At 41.4% G+C, this 23145-nt stretch overlaps 1 protein-coding gene across 5 annotated transcripts in view; it reads right to left on the bottom strand.

Moving 5' to 3' along the window:
• Positions 1-23145, bottom strand: part of AGTPBP1 (ATP/GTP binding carboxypeptidase 1) — a 68937-nt gene that overhangs the window by 4586 nt on the left and 41206 nt on the right. For 3 of the 5 annotated variants that reach the window (XM_066613753.1, XM_066613754.1, XM_066613757.1), the window contains 13 exons: positions 20533-21239; positions 19328-19366; positions 14886-14969; positions 14183-14269; positions 13952-14100; positions 11263-11350; positions 10860-11004; positions 8961-9114; positions 6881-7061; positions 5230-5359; positions 3586-3717; positions 1397-1573; positions 552-712 (listed from right to left, as the gene is read on the bottom strand). In XM_066613753.1, the coding sequence (XP_066469850.1) occupies positions 552-712; positions 1397-1573; positions 3586-3717; positions 5230-5359; positions 6881-7061; positions 8961-9114; positions 10860-11004; positions 11263-11350; positions 13952-14100; positions 14183-14269; positions 14886-14969; positions 19328-19366; positions 20533-21239 (2234 nt within the window). The remainder of the gene's footprint in view (positions 1-551; positions 713-1396; positions 1574-3585; positions 3718-5229; positions 5360-6880; positions 7062-8960; positions 9115-10859; positions 11005-11262; positions 11351-13951; positions 14101-14182; positions 14270-14885; positions 14970-19327; positions 19367-20532; positions 21240-23145) is intronic. The other 2 variants (XM_066613756.1, XM_066613755.1) reach the window with 2 other exon arrangements.

Genomic DNA, 23145 nt, shown 5'->3' with positions numbered 1-23145 from the left:
CAATACCATGGCTTACAATGTATTCTTCCCTACCCTAATTACTCATGCTAGTCCAATATCTTGGTCCTTAAATCAAATAGAGTCCTGTTGAAACATACAATGCTCCATACAATGGATCACAGCAAATTCACAAAAGCTGGGGTGCACAACCCAGTTTTTTATAACTTGTGGGTTGACTACTTTATCTGTAGGACTGGGATCACCTAAGCTCCCTGAATTTCCCATTCTCGAGTGTCAGGTGAGCTTCATGGTCCAATGACCTGACACCAAGTTAAGTTCCTGATTTACTGGTCTATTGGAGAGGAACAAGTAATAGAGAACAGCAACAAAAACAGCATAAACATGCATATGAAGGACTTGGCAACTTCTTCAGGATGCTGAGGCATCACAGGAACCTCTGAGGCAAAAATGGGGGGAGGGGAGTCAGGGATTTTCACCAGTTATTGATTAAATTTCTTTAAACAATCTGCCTGTTATCAAAGCTCCTTTCATGCTAAGGAATCTCCTGAACAACTATTTAGGAGAACAAAACACATTTTAATTGGTACTACCTTGTCACTTTACAACTGGACTCAATTAGGTCACTTTCAATGTCAAAGACTGTAGATGGTAGGTTGTATTCCAATGGTGATGTCAATCTTTTCAAACGTAATAAACCAGAACAGAATTTAGCTCCCATCTCTTCCAGTTCACGAGTTCCAATTTGTAAGCCCTAGTTACAACAGAGAGAGAGAGAGAGAGAGAGAGAGAGAGAGAGAAAGAGAGAGAGAGATCAGTTTAAAGTTGCAGTTTTCAAACTCTCTGGGAATTTGAAAGCTGTAGTAAGTGCTTGCAGGGGAGGGAGGCAGCGGGGGCAGGGGGTAGGCAGCAATGTGATCCCCAGGATCGCCTCGCTCAGGCAGGCTGCAGGGACTGGGATGTACTCATCAGTCCCTGCAGCAGCGTCCTGGGGTTGCGGGGAGCCCTGCAAGAGCACCTGCAGGGCTCCCCAGCTTGCAGAAAGTGAAAGTGGAGCTATCGCGCTTGGATTACGCTACACTTGAATCGCTCCACTTTCACTTTCTGCAAGCTGGGGAGCCCTGCAGATGCGCACGCAGGGCTCCCCGCAACCCCAGGACGCTGCTGCAGGGACTGATGAGTACATCTCTGGCCCTTCAGTCCCCCTAAGCGATGAGATCCTGGGGATCACGTCGCTGCCTTCCCCCCTGCCCCCGCTCCTTAAGGAGGCAGAGGCCAGGGCCCTCAGGCGACACCCCAGTCTGAATACTACTGGCTTAAATTAATGTCAGATGATGATATGATAGGAAGATGTCCTCCCCATACAACATTTTCTAGATGGCATTCAATCAAGACAGCTTTTTCCAGTGCCACTTTGCAATCCACCAACAGTGTTTACCTTGTATTTTCCCTGATCACATCCACATAAAGTGCTTTCCATGGTGTAACTCCTTTGCACACCTATCTCCCTCCAGACTACGACACGTGCTGTAGATTCCTTTGATTTTTCCACCACAAAACTGCAGCTATTCATACAGAATGCAGGGGCTGTATGACTCAGAATCTTAGGAAGAGTCTGTGTGAAATAAGTGTTTTAAAGAGTTTTGGAATAGATTTAAAGTGAAAATAAAAAAGAACAAATTATACATTTCACCGCCCAATTCTATCCTGTGCTGAAACATGCAGGCTGGCTATCCAGCGCAGGACGGGGGATGGCAGTGGTGCAACCCAGAGCAAGGGGAATGGACTTCCCTTCCCTGGATAATGTGGCAGCAGCCCAAATTGGGTTACTTGGATCTAAACCACCTAAAGAGGTGACACAGATCCAAGCAGTTCGGCACTAGGCCAGGGCAAGCAGGATAGGGGTTAGGATCTGGCCTAAGTGCTGGAACCTGACTGCCCTCCCTCCTGGTCCACCCGCCCTCCCACGTTCTGGAACATCCCCACAACACCTCCCCTTGCCCTTCCCAGACCCCTGCTGGCACTGCTCATTCTCATCCTCTGCTGGCACTACTGAGGCTGCATGCAGCCTCCGGAGGCTGGCGCAAGTGTGCTGGCCTCCCAACTCACCTTACGGCACTTGGGATTGCGCCCTAAGTTTCATTGCCTAGACTTTTGGAGGAAAATATTCTTAAGGTCAGCCTCAAAGAAACAAGTCCTTGGTGTTATTTCCATGGGGGGGGGGGGAGGGTGTGGTATTCAAATCTCACAACTCAGCTTTCAGTGCCATTCATGCTGCATAATATATCTGAAACTCTGGAAGATCTCTGGACTTCACTTAAGCTCAAACATTTCTAAACTAGGCCAGAGGTCTTACACAGGTGGGTCACAGCAGTGCTGTCATCACCATTTTCTTTAAGGCTTAAATTTGCATAGTTGAATAGAAACCATTACTAGGGACTCTAAATGAGGTAAATACTACTGAAAAACTTTGCTTTGGAGAAGTTGCTTTGGCAAAGCCCTCTAGTTCTCAGCAGGTCCATTTAGTCTCCCATCCATCCACATCCTCTCTCCTGCTGCAGGGTTCCCTTCTGCTCTCTGCCTGGTCCAGCTTCCTCTGCCTTTCAAAATGGAGACCACTCTGTTGCTCTGCCATTTGCTACCCCTCCTCTCCTCCAGTTGGACTGGAAGGAAGGAGGGGCAGCATGACACAATAGATAGGGCTCTTGAAGTTGAATCTCAAGTTGCAAGTTGGGGGTTGAGATGGGTTCCAGCTATCGACAGGTTAAAGATCACTGCTGCACAAAGTAACTGCGCTTGATAAGTAACTTATCTGTGAATATTTTGGAACTGCTTTTCTGGTTTTAGATTTTTAATAATTTTTTCTTCTCCTCTGCTTCATTGTCTACCTCAGTAGAAAGCTGAAGTATACCATGTCAGAGCATTAGACTACCTGGCTCAGTTGTGTTCACTTCAACAGGAAGCAGCTTTCCCAACCCAGATCTTATTCCTGTCCAGCTACTCAAAAGCTTTCCTCCAGAAATGGAGAAGATGGGGATGGATTCTAGGAACTTTAGCATGCAAACAACATGCTCCAAATTAAGATTCCTTCCCAAGCCCCAACCAATTTTTAAAAGGCAATTTTCCAAATAGGCCTGACTAAAACAAATAGGGGTTGGACAACAGTATGATAGGATACCATACCTAGATTTCCATAATACTACTACTAGCAGCATATTTCCCAGTGAATATCACTTAAGGCTTAGACTGGTGGTTTCCAAAACTGTTGAGCCCTGTGATGCCCGCAGTGTGCTGTGATGATGATGTCTTCACCAGTTACTTCCTGGTTCAGAGGCCCAAAATGCCTCCATAAATAGCAGTAAGGGGGCAAGGGTGTGTGGGAGAGCTTTTCCCAGCACACAGTTTTTGTGCACTGAAGCTTTTTCCACTGTGCTGAGCCTCCAACCTCTGTTTGGAGTGGTGTGTGTGGTCTCCCTGCTGGGGCAGTGGGAGGTCTGTTACACCCTGGCAAGTGCCTCATGACGCCCCAGGGTGTTGTGGTGCACAGTTTGGGAACCACTGGGCTTATGCTAAAATCAAAACAGAAGTAAATGCCCTTTGATAAATTCAAATAATTGAAAAGCTCACCCTATAGCCAAGATCTTCAACCAGATCACAAGAGGCAGCACTAACATTAGTATGCCACATTGTTTCCTTGATGCTGCAGCCATACATAAACACATTTTTCTTGCGAGAATGACCATGATAATCACAGAAAACCTACAAAGAACAAAATTTTCAAAAATAAATGTGCGTGCACACACACACACACACACACACACACACACACACCTCTTTTTCCCTCTCACACACACTCTTCCAGATGCTATTGTAGTCAAGGCACTCAAAAGTAGTCTTCAGATCTCTAAGTGAGGCCGGTAATTTCCCACCATAGAACCCCATAAGAGTCCACAGAACATTTGTTCAGTTTCTGTGCTACCTCTGTCAGCATAATCTACCCACTTTCTTCAACAGGGAGTAAAAATGTGACGTTCTAATACATGCCAAGTCCAGGTTAAAAGCAGGAACAACAAAAATAGTAATAAAATATTCACAGCTCTACACCTCTGAGCTGCCCCAAACATGTTAAAGAAAAAATGTCCACACAAACACAACTCCTTTGAAGGGCGAGAATGAACTCATGAGGCAGAACAAATGCCTCAAAGTAACTCTGTGTCTGCCTCATTCATATATCAAATAGGACTGTCAAGGCCTAATTTTGTCAAAAAGTGTGCACAGGTGAGGAAGGCTAAATCCTCCAATACCCTGCCATCCATCACTCAATCTCCTGCCCTTCCCACCTCAGCTTAACTCTGAGACTGGAAATGAGCTGGCCTAGAAGACAAGCATATGAAGCAGCAGGGAGTATTGGGTACTGTGTGTGTCTCAGCTCCTCTCACCTGCACACTCCTTGTGATGAAACAATCACATTCCACTCCCGCCTAGAATACACACATGATCACACAGACATAGTTATCACTGTCATGTCTGCTTTGGCCACTGTCTAAAAAGAACACGAGTTTAGCATGGTCTAACAGGTTTTGAACATTTGCCTCCCAATCACTGAAGAAGGGAATTACTGAAGAAGGGAATCACTGAAGAATTGACTTACAAAAACTAGCCATCATGCTAAGGAGGGCAAATACAAAAGGCTTGAATTCAAAGGAAAGTGAGCAGAAGAAGAGAGTAATTACTGCTGATCTGCAAACTACTGTACAAGCTCTAATAAATAACATCTTACACTGCAGAGGCACAACTGATTAGGGGTTACATTACAGTATTAGAAACATGATAAATAAGGAATATATTGGCTGAAGTATATGAGCTCTAGTGAAACATTTTGAAATTGTTTAAACTCTTGTCAGAACAGGTTAGGATATCCCCTAGACTTGGAGTTACGTTTCTCCTGTAATACCCTTCCATTAAGTTGCAAGCAGTCCTTCCATGAGTGGAAAAGGCTTTCCACTGGCAGAAGTGCCCCTTTGGATCCTATATATGCCTTCTTCACAAAAACAATCACATGCATCTGCAGCTGTTAACAATGTGAATCAAATTTCAAACAACATGTTGCTCAATAAGGATAACATTTAAATACCATTCAAAGCATAACTATTTCTGATAAGATGTCTGCCAAGTTTAAGTAAGTAGGTTCTTGTGTACAGGAATGGCATTTTCATGCAATGCCAAAAATGACTTTTTAATTAAGAGAACTGGGTAAATAAACACACTTACCAGTGGCAAACGTTTTATAGCAGCCAAATACTGGAGCAGGCCCTTGGCATGATAAATTGTGGGATGAAGATCTAGGTTTGGGTTTTGCCATTGCCTATTCAAGTCCTCCCCACTTAAAGAACAGCGATGGCTACAGGAGAAATATAATCTCAATAAGATCCTGCTTTCCCAAATAAAGAAATTTTATTCCCTGGGTTAGTCTATGTGACAACTTTAATGGGTGTTATGAAAGTGGCACACCACAATTTCATTAAAACAAATGGTTTTTTAAAGTATTGGTTCAGCCATTTGGTTATTTAAAAAAAAATCAGTTTATTTAAAGTAAGGTCATATGCCAACCTACTTTAAATACCTGTTAGGGAGATAAAGCAGGGTATAAATAAAAAAAGGAATTTCTCTTTTATCATATAACATAAACAGTTCAAAAGTGAAAACATGTAGCTGATCATCATCATTAGAGTTTGTATTCCAATGAGGAATGAATAAAATCAGTGTTTCAACCAAGTTTGTCTGTTACTATTTTCTCCTTTGCACATTCATTAGGATGCAGGGTCAATAGAAATATATATACCAGATTCATATATACCAATCAAGCACAGATGGTGATTGCAGCTATTCCATCCGTGATGAAGAAATGCACAGTCTGGCAGTTGCCAACAAACAGGTTGTTAATTGTTAATCATTTTTCAGGGTAAGACCCGAAACTGACTTTTTGGTGCATTAGTGATGACAGCAGTTGTATCCTTTACTGCTTTTTAAATGTCTTTTCCAAAGTTGAACCAATTCAAAATAGATGTAAAATGTCCACTTTTCATGTTTTGACACCTCTACTAACAATCATTCTATAACAGGGTGGGGTCCAGCATGCAGCTCACAAGGCCTCTTTTGGCGGCCCTCAAAAAGCCTTGCCACACTTCAGCAGCTTTTCAATCTCCCTGCCATGCTGTTTTGGCTTCTTTGGAGAAGGAGAAGCCGAAAAGCAAGTCAGAAAGATCGAAAAGCCCCATGGCACTCACTGCTCCTGCCACTGCCTCCTCCTTCAATTGACTTCAGTGGCTCAGAACCTGGAAGTAATTGACGGTGACATCATCATGTTACCATCAGTTACTTCTGTATCTGAGCACTTGGGGTGGTGGTGCTAGTGTCTTGCAGCCCCCTTAGTATAAAAAGTAGATCTACTCTGTTCTATAAGATATATTTCCAATGTAGAGGAATGAAATACTAACAGATCAGAAGTTTTTAAAAACTTTTAAGGCATTGCGCTAATTAGATTTTTAACAACACTGTCCCATAGTCAGGCCTTTTAAAATTCTTTTTCTTAGGCTTATTTCCCTTATATACACAAAATTTAATAATGGTATTATTATTAAATATTATCAAATATATTAAGCTAATAAGATTCCAATTCTTCTTGTTCTCTTCAAAATCAGCTGGTCAGAAACAGAGGTTAGTTTGCAGAATGATAGTACTCTCCATTTAATTTATGGCCATACATGGCAATTTGGCAATTCCTAGGGGTTTGTCCAGCCAAGCAAAGTTTAATACAATTCTCTGTCAGGGTCTTTTATGACCATTAGAGAGGCACAGTTTGAATGTGTTCAAACTGTTATTGCCTCCACTGTTGAACTGAGTTCCTTGAATTAGAACTTACTTTCCATTTATGACTCCATCTGGATTAAGCATTGGAACAATTTTAAAAATATAGGATTCCCGTAAACTCTGGGCAGCAGGATTATTACTCATGAGATATTCCAAAGTTCCCTTCATAACCCAGCTTGCATTAGTTTCTCCAGGATGTACGCGAGCAGATAAGAAAATATATGGCCGATTCCCTAAGAACAGCAAACAAAACAGTGTGATACAACAAGTAAGAGTGTGAAAGAACTGTAGTTACATCAATTTACTTAAAGTACAGCAGATTCCTAAATGTGATTTCAAATATACATTCTAGTGATTTACATAATTTTTTTACTATATTTTTTCCACACACAAAGCGATTTAGCAGAGCAGTTATTTGAATCATAATATTCACTGGGCACATTCCGATCAGAGTTAAGCTCTTTTAAAACTGCTATCAACAAGAGAATTATGTGTTTACTCTTACACAAACTCCCATCCACTGAAACTAACGGGACTTGAAAGTGTCTAACAGCCTAACCCTACACTCCAGATATGCCAGCCTATCTCTGCATACAGCGGTACAATGATAGCTCCAGTGGCACAGAAGTCCACCCGCCGACAGATGTGCCATAGACGCCAGAAAAATGTGACACTGACACTACTCAGATTTAATTCAGATGCTGGTACAACTTCACTGGCAGACAGGCCAAAACAGGGAGAAGATTGGGGCATAATGTGGGAGACACACAGGAGGAGCTACGAGTTGACACACACCATCCTAACCAGCCTTCAGATGATGGACACACCCCCAATGACAGAAAAATTCAACATCAATAACAACTGAGTAGGGAGGAGTAATCCCATAAGGAGCAATGGGAAAAGGAAAAACAGAAAATTGTACTTCCTGTCACCCTGGCTTGCCCACTTTCCTATGACAAAGCATAGGATATAGAGTACATTTGGAAGCCAATCAAAGCACACCAATCCCAGTACTAAAGCCTCACTTTGTAACTCCTTGGGTCCCAATGGTGGGGGGGGGGCCTGCTCCTCAGTGATAATGATAAGCTCCGTATTCTCTGCTGCCATGGTTTATGACAGCCACACCAGCAGATGTCAGCAATGAAACAAGGAGCACAGAGTGCATGTGGATGCGCCAGCTGAGCAGGCTGATGCATTAGGTGGCAATGTATCACATGCCAGCCCAATGATTGGCCCATGCTGTGCTCTCTCTGATAGGTTCATGTGCTACAGCCTCCCAGACTGCTGCGCCTGTTGATGCAATTTGTTAAATGCTGGATAAGGTGCTGTTTGTCTGTCTCTTGCTGTGGCTGGGTGATTAGGGGACAACTTTGCAAAGTACTTTTTGTGGGATCTAGACCTTACTCTCCCTCATCTTTTGACCCTGCCATTGATGTTTCTGGCCTAATCATGCAAAAGGTGAATGTCTTGCTGGTTAGGGTAAATCCCTGGACTTGAACCCCATCTTGCCTGATTCCCAGCTTGTGTCTGTGCAATGAACTGCCATTACCCTGCTTTGCCTGTTTGCTGTTGAAGATTCTGTTGTGACTTGTAATAGTCCCTTCTCTGACAAAAGGGCTCCTTATGGGTAGTGGATATCCCCACATGGAGTCAAACACTTGCTATGGATCAACTGGTGTATCTGCTGCACATGTGCCACTGTTTCCATGGATGGTGAGGGAATTAGTGGAAGGAATATGTCAGCATTGCTTTACCAAGGCAGGCTTGGCATGTAGCCATTGTTGCAAAGGTGTCTGGGCACTGTTGGCATGGTATTTCCAAAACAAGCTTAAGAAATTACAGATGTATTGTGACCGTTTGACTAGGATTGGGTCATAACTCAGAGTAGATTGGGCCCACTGTATTTTGTTAAATATCTTTTTGCTTTTAGCTTTGTTTTTACACAAAACATACAGTCATAGGAAGGCAAATTATATAAAATTTAATTCGAGACTATTTGAATCTAAGTTTCAGTGACCAAGGCTGCAATTCTAACTGCACTTTCTTGGGAGTACATCCCACTGAACTCAGTGCTCTTACTTCTGAGTATACATGCCTAGGACTGCACAGTTAGATAAAAATGTTATACTTACTGAACTGACAGATATGCTCGTAGTACTTGGATTCCGGCATTGCTGTTATAGTTACTATAGGACAGCCATTTCCAGAAAGGGTCTCACACAAAACATCTTGCCGAAAGTATATTTGCTGCGGGTTGTGTGTAGATTCCAGTTTTTGAAGATGCATCTTCGTCACAAAAATATTAAATTGTAAGCCTATGGGCAGAGCCTGTTTCATCTGTTAATCATTGTACACACCTACTAGCTGTAAGTGCTGTATATTAACAAGATTAAACCCATATTTCTTTATCACATGTTTACACTGCCCTTCCCCCAAGTAGCTCAGCATAGTGTACATGGTTCCTTCCATTCTTTTGCCCTCACGACAACCCTGTGAGTGAGGCTGAGTGGCTCAAGGTCATCTAGGAAGCTTCATGGATGAATGGAGATTTGAACATGGATCTTCCAAGTTCAAGTTCAACTTCTGAACCACTACACCATCCTGGCTCTCATATCCAGACTTATTCCTCAACTAAATTTGAACTTCACATCAAATCTGTGTTCATTCAAAACTCAGAATATAAGTATAAGCAATACTCAGGTTGCCCAGGGCTCAGGAACATCATGGAGTGCCAGGATTAAAAACATAATTCCATATGACAACTAAGCAATATGATCAGGAACAAACCATGGGCAGCCCAATCCTGAGCTGCCCATGGTGCCCAGGCTCGGTGGCACCGAGAACGGCTGCCGCCGGATCCTATGCGCCCGGGCTACTGTGGGGGGTGCCTTGGGAGAAAGGAAGCAGCCCCGCAGTGGGGCTACTCACTTTACTGCCAACCAAAAGGCAGTAAGGTAAAGGCACTTGTGTAGAGCATAGAACCCTCCACAAGTGCCTTGGATTCTGCAGAGCAGAGCAGAGCAGACCCACCTCCCTCCCTCCCCCAGGCATGCCTCCAGCCCACCCCCTCCCTGCATCATGCCTCCCCCCGCCCTCTCTCCGGCCTCCTCCCTCCCCGGAAAGCCTCCTCCCTGCCCCCGCCCCTGCTTACCGTGCCATGGCCTGATGGTCCAGGAGACTGCTGAGCTGTGGAGGCTGGGCGCTGGGCTAGCACAGATGTGAGCCTGGCAGTGAGGTTCACAAATGTGCCTTGCAGCATGTTTGTGACAGTGCTCGGCGGCACGGAGCCGTGCCTAGTGCTCAGCTAGCACCGGCGCTCCACTGGTACTAGGGCCTCCCAAGTGTGCTTTATGGTAATCTGGCATGCACTGTTTAGGATTGGGCCCTTAGCTCCCTATTAGTTTCTAGGTGCAAAGCAAGGTGCTAAAGGCGCTAAAGCTCTGAGTATCTTAAGGACTGTCTGCTTCCATATGAATCTACCCACCTATTATCAGTGATGGAAAACTAAAGGCTGAACTTTGTTTCCCACAGCATTTAGACCAGTGATTGTCAACCTTTTCCATCTCACGGCACAATGACAAGGCACTAAAATTTATGGCACCTTTTCCATCTCACGGCACAATGACAAGGCACTAAAATGATCAAGGCACACCACCAGGTTTTTGCAATTGGCAAGGCACACCACTGTGCCAGTGGGGGCTCACATTTCCCATTGGCCCTATTAATAAATGACTTTCCCCCAAATTCCTGTGGCACACCTGTGGACCATGGCACAGTGGTTGAAAATAGCTGATTTAGACTGATGCATCCAAAACCAACAACATAATACGCACAAAATGATTTAATTTTCTTAACTTTTTATGCAACTGTTTTGTTTCTTTAGAAATTGCTTAAACAAATACTTTTGAGATCACTTTCACACATCAAACCACATCTTTAGTTAATTCACTTCAATTAATTAAAGTTGCACAATAAAATCATATGTATAAACAGAAGTTATTATGCACCTATTCAAGATCAAATTAACTCACCATTAAAGCTGAATATGTATATGGATAATGGTAAGCAAAGTAACAAACATCTTCCTTATGTGGGAAGCAGACAGTGAAGGTAATTGTGTAGTATGATTTTCCCTTTTGACCTCCTGCTGCAATTGAACTTCTAGAAAAGTGATTCCTAAGAACAAAATGTAAAACTTTAATAAATTTTCTATTCATTTCACCACTTCACATAAACAATCTGTAGGCATATCCCAGTGGCTCAACTACTTTTAGCAGTTACAAAAACAACCTAACAAAGGGTTAACAATTTTAGCCTTCATGAGTTTTCAGACCAGTGTTAATTACTAATATTGAATTTTAGAATTTCCTTTCAATGACTTTTTCACTCCATTAATTCAGTAATTGATTCCACCTAACTACCTGTTAGACTTACTTGTAGTAACAAATATCTGTTCCTACACGAATCCACCAGGGTCGACCATTTAATGCATCTTGAACAGAGTACATAAGTGGCTGCATACCTTCAAAGAAAAAAGGATTATGTTATTGGTTTGTTTGCACATATTGAGTGAAGAACTATACTTCTGGTTTTGTTCTAGTTGGTGCTTACTAAAAAAATTATAGCAGTGGTTCTCACACATTTAGCACTGGGACCCACTTTTTTAGAATGAGAACCTGTCAGGACCCACCGGAACTGATGTCATGACAGGAAGTGACATCATCAAGCAGGAAAATTTTTAACAATTCTAGGCTGCAATCCTATCCACACTTACCCAGGAGTCAGTACCATTTACTATCATTGTAAAAAGAATATATATAGTAGCTTGTTAGAAGTATAGTTTTGTAACATTTCCCCAAATGCAGTCACATACCATTGCAGCATCAAGTCCAATATATTAAAAATAAAATATTGAAATGAATGAGGACCCACCTGATATTGGCTTGCGACCCACCTAGTGGGCCCTGACCCACAGTTTGAGAAACACTAAATTACAGTATTTGAGGAAAATTTAGTTTTTAAACTATACCAATGTGATTTAATATATCAACATTATTCTGCATTTTGAATATGCTATCAAATCAACAGCTATGCCTTATATACAAAATATGAACTTAGGTGGTTGAGTGTCTGTCAGCATGTATAAAAAACAGGGTCACCCACAGACAAGGAATTTCTATACTCATCTACATTAGGGATGCAAAAGGAGATAAATTTATAAAATTTAAAAAGAAACATTCTCCCTATACAGGTTGATATGGAGATCAGGGGTCAGGGAACTTCTGTTATTGCAAAATAGCACACTGGATGAGAAGACAGTGAGAGGGAACTTGCCAATTGGATTTTAGGGCTGGGAAGAAGCAACACTGGCAGGCCTTTGGCATCCCAGGCCCTGAATTGTTGTAAGCCAGGATGTGGCAGAAGGGGCCTTGATGTCCAGGCCTGGTATGTAATGTAAGTTAAAGAAACAGCAGCACTGTATGCTGATGCAATCAGCTGCACCTGTTGCAGGTGGGAGTCACGTGACTTGGGGAGAGATGTGTGCAGAGTCACGTAGGCTATGGTGGAGTGGTGCAATGCACCACTGGACAGCCAATCAGAATGGGTCACAAGACTGTCTTGTGACGATGAGGTCGCCCTATTCTGATTGGCTGGCCCTGGTATATATGGGGGCAAGAACAGACTCCAGGCATGGGTTGCTGTTTTGGAGTTTCTGCGTGCTGTGTTGCTGGTTTGTTTTGTGACCTGGACTGCTTATCATGACTGTGCCTCTCTGTATCCCTGACTTCTGGACCATTTGACTGACTACTCTTCTGCCTGCTTCTTTACCAATATGTGCTTCTGCAACAAACAAGCCTGTGTCTGCTTCTTTGGCTCTGTTTGGGATCGCCTGCTTCCTGTGCTATCTCCCTACGCTCCCATGCCACTCTGCTATCGGAAAAGCAAGGGCTATCTTCCCCTGCTGCCCTGACAAACATTTTGTAGCAGATTCCTCTGTAGTTTTCAAGGATCTTTTAAATTGTTTCCAATTTTTATAGTTATATCTTACAAACCATTGAAAGCAAGGTGTTTCCATAATACTTTTCCATGTTCTTCTCACTTTGTATTGTATTGGCAACCTTCAGTCTCGAAAGACTATGGTATTGCGCTCTGAATGGTGGTTCTGGCACAGCGTCTAGTGTGGCTGAAAAGGCCAATCACTTAAAATTTGTGTAATATATATGCCATCTCAAATTTTTAAATCCACAAGGTTATAATGTGTATTTTGCTATACAGTTTGAGTCTCTTCATGGGGGTTCCGTTCCCAGAACTCATGTGGATGGCAGAAATCACATGAAAGCAAATCCATTTAAAAAACAATGTCCCTTTGCTAGGCGATTTAAAAACAGCCTTGCTGACCATTGTGATGTAAGACAGAGTCATTAGGCAGACAATCCATCAATCTGTCCTTCTCCAGATGGTTAGAAAGGCTTCACTCCAAGCCAGCGACCCCTCCCTTCACTCAGAGAAAAGTGATTATCTTTCTTTCATGTGCTCAAAGGGAAGGGAGGGGTTGCCTGCCTTGGAGTGAAGCTGTTGGAAGTGAACTGGATAATGATCTGTTCTCATCAAAGCTGGAGAATGATCAAGGGATTGTCAGCCGGTTGCCCTTTCTCGCATTAATGAGGTTATTGTTAAATGACTTCTTTAATTTAAAGGGCTCTTTTCATTGTGTTGAGATAAAACTGTGAGTGAAAAATTTGTGGCTAATTAGGTTATACCTGTATTTACTTTCATAAATTGTAATTAATGAATATTTATATCTAGTGCAATTCACACACATTTGCAAAAATAGTTCTAACCCTAAAAACTAATATTCATGCAAACTTGAGTTATTTCAATGGATTATACTTGGCTTTACCAACTATACATTTTATATATGGCATTTTGTCTAAGGCAATCATAATGGTAGTGATCAAATCCCACATTTTCTCAAGATTTTTGTGTGTGGGACAGAACCCTAGTGGTAAAAGACTTTTTTACTACTTAAGGGGGGAAGCACTTTGGAGGAATGCACACCTGAATAAGCCCACTTTCTTCCTAAATGTTTTTTTTTTAATAGGAAAAGAAAAACAGGTCTTACCATAATTAAACTGACTGTTTGACTTTTCACAGTTGATTATATTAAATCGGTAAACAATGCCTGTCCGCATTCCGCTGACTTCAAAGTAAAACCACTGGTGATAATGATTGCTGTTTATATCAGAATTCAGGATGAGATCATACTCATTTCTAAAGATGAGCAGAAACAAATAAGTCTTAAAATTAAGGATAACTGCAATGCTGCAATAAAGTATAAGTAATGACATCTTACTTTCTGATCTGAATAGCTTTGCGTAGGTTTCCCGATTCAAATCTGGAATTAAACTTCAAGACGTCTCCTTCATCTGGCACTATATAACTTAAAAAAAATTAAATGTATTTTGTAATATCTAGAAGTAATTTAATTCCAATTTTGTTCTGGACTTTAAACATTCCTGAGTACATAGAATCAAGGTGAGCCAAAAATATAGTACAACCTTGTTCATTCTAACAATGGTTATGAATGGCAGTTATAACTTTCAGCCTTATAACCTAACAATTTGATTTGTTCCTCTCAAAGCACTTTTCTTCATATAGGCATGAAAATGCTGGTTCCTTTGCTGACAGCTTGATGTGATAAGGGTTCCATGAAACTCAAGTTTGAAAGTCACTCAGAGAAAACACAATATATCAATGTTAACCATTTAGCAACAAATATACTGGATCAGTGTACGTTATTCATTCATGAAAGTGAGTTTTAGTTTTCTTTAAAAAAAACTATTAATACAATATAATTGATTTCAAGATAGGTATGGGTTACTTAATCTATACTGGCCTCTAGCTGAAATGGTGACATGTTCCCAGTGCTTTCTTATTAGCATAAACAGTCAGAAAAGTCAACTTGCTAACCTCACTTACTCTGGGAACAAAACTTAAAATGAAGAGAACACCAGCCAGAAAGGAGAGTTAAAAAGAACTATTGCTGTAAAACCTACCTGAGATTATCAAGGTCATAGACAACTCTGTCTATAATATCATTAGGATGAATGAGCCTCTCAATATCTTGGGCAATTTTTGTCCTATAAAAACAGAGAGAGTTCTTTTATCATGTTCCATAATTGTTAGCTAGAAAGATGCAGCACCACCTATTAAAACTACGCCATAAGGAAAGAAAAAGGTGCATGACCTTCAATCCGGTCTCTACTTTTGTACAGAATTCTGCTAACAAATTTATTAACCCACACCCCAATTATACCTTTCTACATGGAGAAAAATCAGTTGTACACAAAGATCAAATGTTTTATTTCCTTATTAGAGGAATCTTTTCCTTCCAATCTGCTTAGTTTTAATTACTTTCTATTAGCAACCAATTAATATTTCAATTAGTATTAGTAATTGGATCTAGTCAAGAGTTGAAAATATTTACTTATTAGCAATTCATGCAGCTATAGTTGAAGAAAAGAGTTGAGAGAGTTTCAGGGACTATCCTGGGCAGTGATTGGGTTAGTGTGCAAGCCTTTCACCTCTGGGAACCTCTGTTTAAACATGACGAGGTTCTAAATAAGAAAAAAGGATGCTTAATATGGGATGGACTTCCTACATAGCTGTCATTTTTGTGGAGGAAATTGTGGGCAACATAGCATACGGTTTATCTAATGCTTTTACTTTGCAAAGCATACATGCTATGGGAACTGCAGAACTAAGTATTCATACTTGTTACACAAAACTTTGTGCACAAGGAATGCAAGCATTTTCCTCCAGAAATGTGAAAGATATGTAGGACAGATGTGTCCCCTAAAATAGGCCTTCAAATCTTTTTGGTTCAATCACATAGCTGTCTCTATGTCACACAATGACTATGTAGTTGGCAACATCTGCTTAAAAAAGATTTAAAATATGGAGATTAATATTATTCAAAAGTTATGTAGGAAAAGTATATGCCACAAACAATAAATAATAAAGCAAACAAGCAGTACAGTAAATGAGACAGAAAGGAAACATGGTAATGGAGTGAACATAGAAAATTTCTGTCATTTTTGAGGGGGAAGATTGGCTCACATTTTAAATGGCATATGTGACCATAGGATACTTCTCACATTTCTTCAGAAAGACAATGAAAGGTGCAACTTTGGAGAGTCACACCTGCGTTGAAGATGCTTGTGAAGCATACTGCTAAAACTGTAACTCATAAATTCAGTTTAGAAAGCCCAAAAATAACTTTTAAAGCAATTGTTAGTTACAACCTTGATGTTGGAATAAAACATTGTCAAATATTAGTCCATCAAAATGTATTTCTTTATAAAACAGGGTATTGTGAGTCATGTTAAAAGTCGATCACTTCTAAAACAGCTGTGTAGCTAGCCTGAATTGCTGCAGCAAAAAAGCAAGAAGAGAGAATTTTGTGGCATCTTATAGCCTAATTCTACAGGGCCTTTACAACAATGACATTCATGTTTTGCCATTCTGAGATTTTCATTGGCTGAGGGAGGGCAGGAGGAGGAGCAACCCTCATTGAATGGCCGTTGCAAATGGGAATACTCCTGAGTAGGACTGCCAATGATTGGGTCATTCTGGTAAGCCTCCCAGCTGCTGCTTGTGATTCTCCTCACTCTCGCTGCTTCTGTTCCAGCTCTTACTCAGTCCCTCCCACCCTGTTTACAGATGGAAGGGCAGAGCAGGGGAGTGAGTAAAGACAACTCTAAAACACACACATAGTGGCAGCAGCCCCATTTTTTCCACAGTTGGCTTTTTAAAAGGGGCAACTTTGCCCAGGGAGAAAGAGGAGGCAGGGAGCAATCATCCTCTGCATGGCATGACTCTGTTGTTACTTGGGAGGGAGGGGGACCCTCACTGAATGAGCAGCAGCAGAGGGACTACTTCTGAGTAGACCTTCAAGAATTGGGTCATTCTACTAAGCCTCCCAGCTGCTGCTCATGACCCTCCTCCCTCTTGCCGCCTCTGTCCCAGCTTTCTCACTCCCTCCCACCCTTCCTGTCCTCTTTACAGATGGGCAGGGACATCAGGGGAGTGTTCAAAGAGAGCTCCAACATGCACCCCACAACAGCCCTGTTTTTCCCATGTTTTAAAAGGGAGCTTTTTAAGGGGGGAGGTGACTTGACTCGAGTCCATTAGAGTCACTAACAAGTGACTCAGACTTGGAAAGTTCTCCTGTTATGACTCTTCGAGTCAAGTCATGGGGGGCAGTGATGCAGCAACTTGACTCAAGCCACACTGGGTTTTCCCATCCCTGTTATCAACCTCTAATGTCTAAAAAGCAATCTTAAAATCAGTAGCATATTCAAGTAAAAAACTAGGTACCTAGAAAAAAAATTAGTCCTTTAATCATCTCTATATAGGCAAATTCATTAAAAAGCAGACAATACAACAGACTAACAGCCCAATCGTATCCAGTCCGGCATCCAGGACTCCAGTGGCAATGAAATAACTGCCTCTGGATCCTACAGGTGCTGGGTTAGCACTGAGAGTCTCCTTGGGAAAGGGAGCATTTGCTCCCTTTCACCAGGTAATGCTGCCAATGGGCTCTGCACGCCTTGGCTCTGCACTCGCTTTTGAGCTGGTGCAGAGTTGATGAGGCCCGTGTAGAGCTGCCCGGTCCAGGAGGGAGGACAGGATACAGCAATAGAGGATTTCTGCCCTCCTCCTGGAGCCAATCCTCCTCTCCCCCATCCGGTTCTGCTCTTCCCTGCCCCGAAACGCCTTGTTGCTAGAACTTACCGCTGTTTGGAACTGTAGCAACCTCTTCCAGCACTGATACCCAGCACCAACTGCCATGGGCCCAGTGCCAGCTACCCTCCTCACTGGATGCCACAGACATGCCTTACAGCACATTTGCAACACCCAGAGTTGGCAGTACGAGTGTGCCACCAGCGCCAGGCCTGATAGGATCGGACCCTAAGAGTGGAATCCTTAGCACGCTTAGAGCAAGATCCAATGGACTAAGTGAGGCTTACTTCTGAGTAAACAGGATTGCATTGTACATAATGTATAGCTTCTGATAAAAACAAATGTATTTTATCTATGAAGCTCATATTAACTTGTTTCGGGGGACAAGCTTCAAATCTATGCTTAAACTTTTTTAAAACAGGAATTTGTTTGATTAAATGCTCACAGTTTAAAATCATCTTAGAATCCTGCTTCACATATAAAAGGGACACATGTACTAATTTTGCCTCCTTGTTAATTTCACTACAAAGATTACTCAGCAATATACCACAACTATTTCAGAGACAAAGCAAAACAAAAAAAAATACTCCTTTTAATGGACCAAACTTTGCTTTTCCTCTCACAAGCAACAACCAATTCTATTTGTCACCAATTGAAAACCTTACCAATTTTGCTCAGGAATTTAGGATGAAGAAGACAAAAATGTTTTAGATATTGACAGGTCTGCAGGTAATATTAATAAAATATTAATACTGAATTGGACACTGAATGCCTCACATTCTCTCTCCAGCTGTTCCTCCAGCTTTAATTTTAATCCAGAATGTCTCTCCCGTTTTAATTTTGCTTATTTACAATTTCAGAGTACTAACCTTTAGAGCTGATACTAACAGAATAATTCTCAATGCTTCTGTTGTGTTTTTAAATATTTCACTCACTGAGCACATGTAATGCAATGCATACCAGTTTCTTCATTATGTGTGTTTCCGCATTTATCATAAGCCCAAAGGAAATGACTTTGAGATTACTAATGAGTCAGCATCTCCAATTCTACATGTACTCACATTTCTAACTGTACTCAGAGATACGGGAAACAAGATTCCGCTATATCAAAAAAAATCAGGCACAAAAGGACATTGTGATGAATAGAAGAATAGAAGGCCCTCACACTAAAAAATATAGCCTGATCTTTCTACTCATGCCAACACTTTCCTCCTGGCAATAATCCAAGGCTGAGTCCAGCTTTAAGATAATACAGCACATGTTGTGCTTTAAACAGGGAATCAAAACTGACAAAAGCAAGTTAAAACATTATCACAATGAGACATTTGCATGTGATGAGCAATTAACAGGTAAATATTGGCATCTATGGTCACAATGGCCTTCTAAGAGTTTGTTAATATCAAGTTATCCATGTCAGTATCAGTTACTACTAATTACACAGCACAATGGGACTCTAAAATGGCTGGAGATTCAACATATTCCAATGTCTAACACTTGGGTTAGAATCTTTACTTAGTAGTAGTGACTGGCCTTTATGCCAAAGCAATTTCTAAATATGAAAATGAGTGAGATTTTTGATAAAGAAAAGGGAAGCAGATACCATTAAAAAGTGGTTGAATTTTCTAACCCATCAATTTGAAATACAAGGTTCAAGGAAATTGCACACACCCATTCACTGCCAACTATTGTCAAAAAGGAGTTCAAGAGACCCCGATGTTATGAAGGAGAAATATCCAATATTTCTTTCACATACATCAGAGTTCGCATGTGACTGGCAGCCATTCTCTTCTTTCTTGTGGAAGAAAAGGAATAAAGTTTGAGTGACATATCTGTGAATTCCAAAACTCCTATACTTTTGAAAATTAAAATAATGTAGTATTTATATGGTGCTTTATTGTTTAAGGCAATTTACATACAAACAGCCCTTCTGGATCAGGCCAAAAGGCCCATCTAGTCCAGCTTCATGTATCTCAGTGGCCCACCAGATGCCTCAGGGAGCACACAAGGCTACAAGAGACCTGCATCCTGGTGCCACTCCCTTGCACCTGGCATTCAAAAAGCAACTGCATGCAGGGTTGCACCCAGGATTCAAACCCCCTAGCTGCCACTGGCTCCATAGCTAGAGCGCTGGGCAATCCAAAGGGTGAGCCAAACTTGTGCACATTATCTCAGTAACAGCGCGATCCTAATCTGCACTGGCACGGCCAGACTGCATGGCCTGCACTATATCCTATGCAGGTTAGGAGCAAGCTGGAGATCCCCTCAGGGTGAGGGAATATTTTTCCCCTTACCCTGAACAATGCCCCAGCCTGCCCTATGGGGCAGCTATTTAGTACATCTGAGAAGCCTGTGCAGGGCTGCTCAGCCTGGGAGCAGGGTTAGGATACTGTATGAGCAGCTGCTGCCGCTCCCACCACCCATCAGGCCTGATGCTCCCCTGTTCCACACCCCCACCCAAAAAGTCCACTCCTCAATTCCAAAACACCCTCCTACCACCCTCTCCCACCCTCTGTGCCACCCAGTGCACACTGGATCTAGCATGGCCAAGCTGATGTGGGCCTCCACACCGGCCAGCCAGCTCCTTATGGCACATTTGTGACACTCGGAGTTGGTGCAGGGAGGCCTGAGCCAACTCTGGATGGTGGTGGATTGGGCTGCCCACCATACAACATCTCCACAACATAGGTAGTTCCTATTATCCCATGTTGCTTAGGAGAGGATGCAGAGACTAAACAATCTTGTGTAAGACCATCCATTGAAGGTCAAGATCTATATTTTATCTAGGCAAAAATCTTCAGAGAAAATAGAATTCTGTATTTAAGAAACATTGCCCCATAGTACATTATTCTGACAAAAAAAGTCAAAGTTCTTAATTTAAAATTTTGCCACTGACTGTAGTCACTCAAAATATATTACCCTAAATCTTTATTCTTGAAATGAATTATGTCTCTAACTCACCTCTGCACACCATAAGGCCTTTCAAGAATGGGCTCTTTAAATGGAGGTGGAATATGTCCAAAATAATCAGGATAAGCAACTTCAGAATACTCAGGAACAGACTTCGTATTTTTCACGACTTCAATATAAAGTTCTGGGTCATGGAGGTGTAATGCTTCAGGTACCTCAAGTATGACAGGCTCTCCCAAAGAAATTGAGCAGGAAATTTCTTCTTCTTCAGGGTCAGCTCCAGTACAGCACAGCTTTCCCAGCTGGACAGACCGTCCCTCACACAAAACACTTCCACAGGATGAAACATGTTGAAAAGGCTTATTACAGGTTACTTCACTAAGGCTAGTCTTGCACTCTTTTTTTGTCATGGCCCTTGTATTATAAGATTGTTCATTTCTGGAAGCATTCTTTAAAGTAATTCTGTCAAAATCTTTCACTATTTCATGATTTAGGCACTGGCATGATGATAGTAATTTCATGTGATCACCCTGAAGTTGTAAGCTATTGTCCAAGTTACTATCGCTCTGTACCAGACCCAAAAAAATTGGTCTTTTCTTACAGTCCTCTGCTTGTAGAGGATGACTCCCCTTCATGGGAATTTCTATTGTGTGGGTTGCTAAAGACGGCTCCTCTCCAGCTGTAGGAACAACAATAGGCCCTCCTAAGGTTATATTGGTAGAAAAAGGCTTTGGCTCCTTGGAAACTAAGTCACATTCCTTAACATAAAGGACAGAAAGAGACCAAAAAAAAAATAACCATTAGGAAGATTTAGATATTTGATATACTTCACTTAAATACTAAAACAACAAAGTCCCTTCCCAGAGGCTTATAAGTTTTAGGGAGGGGGCAAAATCTAATGAATCATCAATGGAAAGCTGTTACAGGCAAAAGGAGCAGCACATCAGGTCATAAAGTTTAGGTGAAATCTGAAAAAGGTGAGCCAAACCCAGTTAAGCTTATATGGAATAGGAGGCAACATGAGAAAAGATGAGTACAGAGACACAGTAGGAGGTGAAGAGCTTAAGCACGGATGCAGAAATGAAAGGAAGCCACTTCATAAGATCTGCCTTGCCAGATCAAACCACCATTCAGCTTCCATCAACAGCTAGGCAGATACCATCATGACAATCTTGCTTGACTCTAGCATCTGTGATTCAGAATTATATGAAGATACCATTTAGCCATTAGCATTAGGTAACAATCATGAACATCATGATTCTTTTTGAACAATGAACATGAACAATCATCTAATTCTTTTTAAAAATTTCATTAGTAAATAAGTTAGGAGCCATCAACCATACCTTGTGGTAAACAAACTCAGTATGTACTTTTGTCTGTCTCAAACCTACAAAAAATTCAACTTTATTGGGTGACTGACTTCTAGTATTATTAGATAAGATAAATTTCTCTTCATACTATCATAATTTCATAAATCCCTATCAAGTCTCCCCATTATCCATATTTTTCTCAAGCTTAAAAAGTACCAGACTCCTATTTTTAGGGATGATGTTCTAACCCTCTTTGTTGATTTTAAATGTAACTCCTCCATGTACCAAAATGATCAATCTCATCATAGCCCAGCTTCCCTACTGCTTTCTATCCTTTACTAAACTAGAAAAGCCTCCACTAAAACCTTATGTTCTCTTCTTATGAAGAAGTCAAATGATCTGAGCATAAGCAGCAATTTTAGAAGTAGGCACAAATAGGAAAAAAGTATCTTGGCAATTTTGAGAAGGGAGAAGCAGTAGGCAACAGATAGATTCTAGAAGAGAATTATCAGTGTAGGAGAGATTACTATTTACAAAATATAGAATACTGTATTGGGTTTAGAGTGGAAATACTAACAGCACCATCTTTGTTTGATAAGATCAGTTTGGGATGCTAACAGGGCATTTAGGAAAAATATCCAGCAAGGTTTGAACTTGACAGAAAGGGAGGGGAAACGTTTCAGAGATATAAAGATGATAGCTGAAGCCATAAGAACAAGCGTAGAAAAAAGGGAAAGGACAAGGACTGATGAAGAGGATCTGTTAAAAAGGTAAGGAGAAAAGGAGAACATCACAGACAACAAAGGAAGATAAAATGACTAAACGAGGAGAGAATTCAAGAAGAGTGAAAACAAGAAGGGACAACTAGCTGGAGAAACAACATTAGAAATGTTGGTTACAGATGTTTCAAGGAAGGGACAGTAACAAGAATAGCCTGTGCTCAAGAAATGAAGATGGTGACAGCAGCAAAAGGAAAAGGAGGTGGTCTCAGAGTGTTTTATCTTGAAGTATAGGTGATGACATGATGAACATAACAGAAAGTGGAGGGAAGAAGTTAGTGGGCAATGTTACTGACAAAATGAAGGACAGAGTAGGCCATGAAAAATCCTTATCCCGCTGTCACCCAGGAACATGGTGGTCTGACCTTGGGAAATCAAGTTCTTTGTTCTGAGGTGCTTCAAGCTAAGCATATGTCAAGATATGATGTAAGTTAAAGCATGGTTCAAGTTCCAATGTCTCCAAAAACATCAGTAATTGAGCCATGCACATACTATACTTCAAGCTGACGGGCATTCTCCCCCATCACCATAGAAGAACTAAAGGGACGATACTAAACAGGTATATATTCATTTTT

This window comes from Tiliqua scincoides, chromosome 2 (genome assembly GCF_035046505.1).
Source record: "Tiliqua scincoides isolate rTilSci1 chromosome 2, rTilSci1.hap2, whole genome shotgun sequence".
In the NCBI taxonomy this organism is placed as follows: Eukaryota; Metazoa; Chordata; class Lepidosauria; order Squamata; family Scincidae; genus Tiliqua; species Tiliqua scincoides.
Note: the sequence above shows the minus strand (reverse complement) of the source record. Positions and strands in the feature narration are given on the sequence as shown.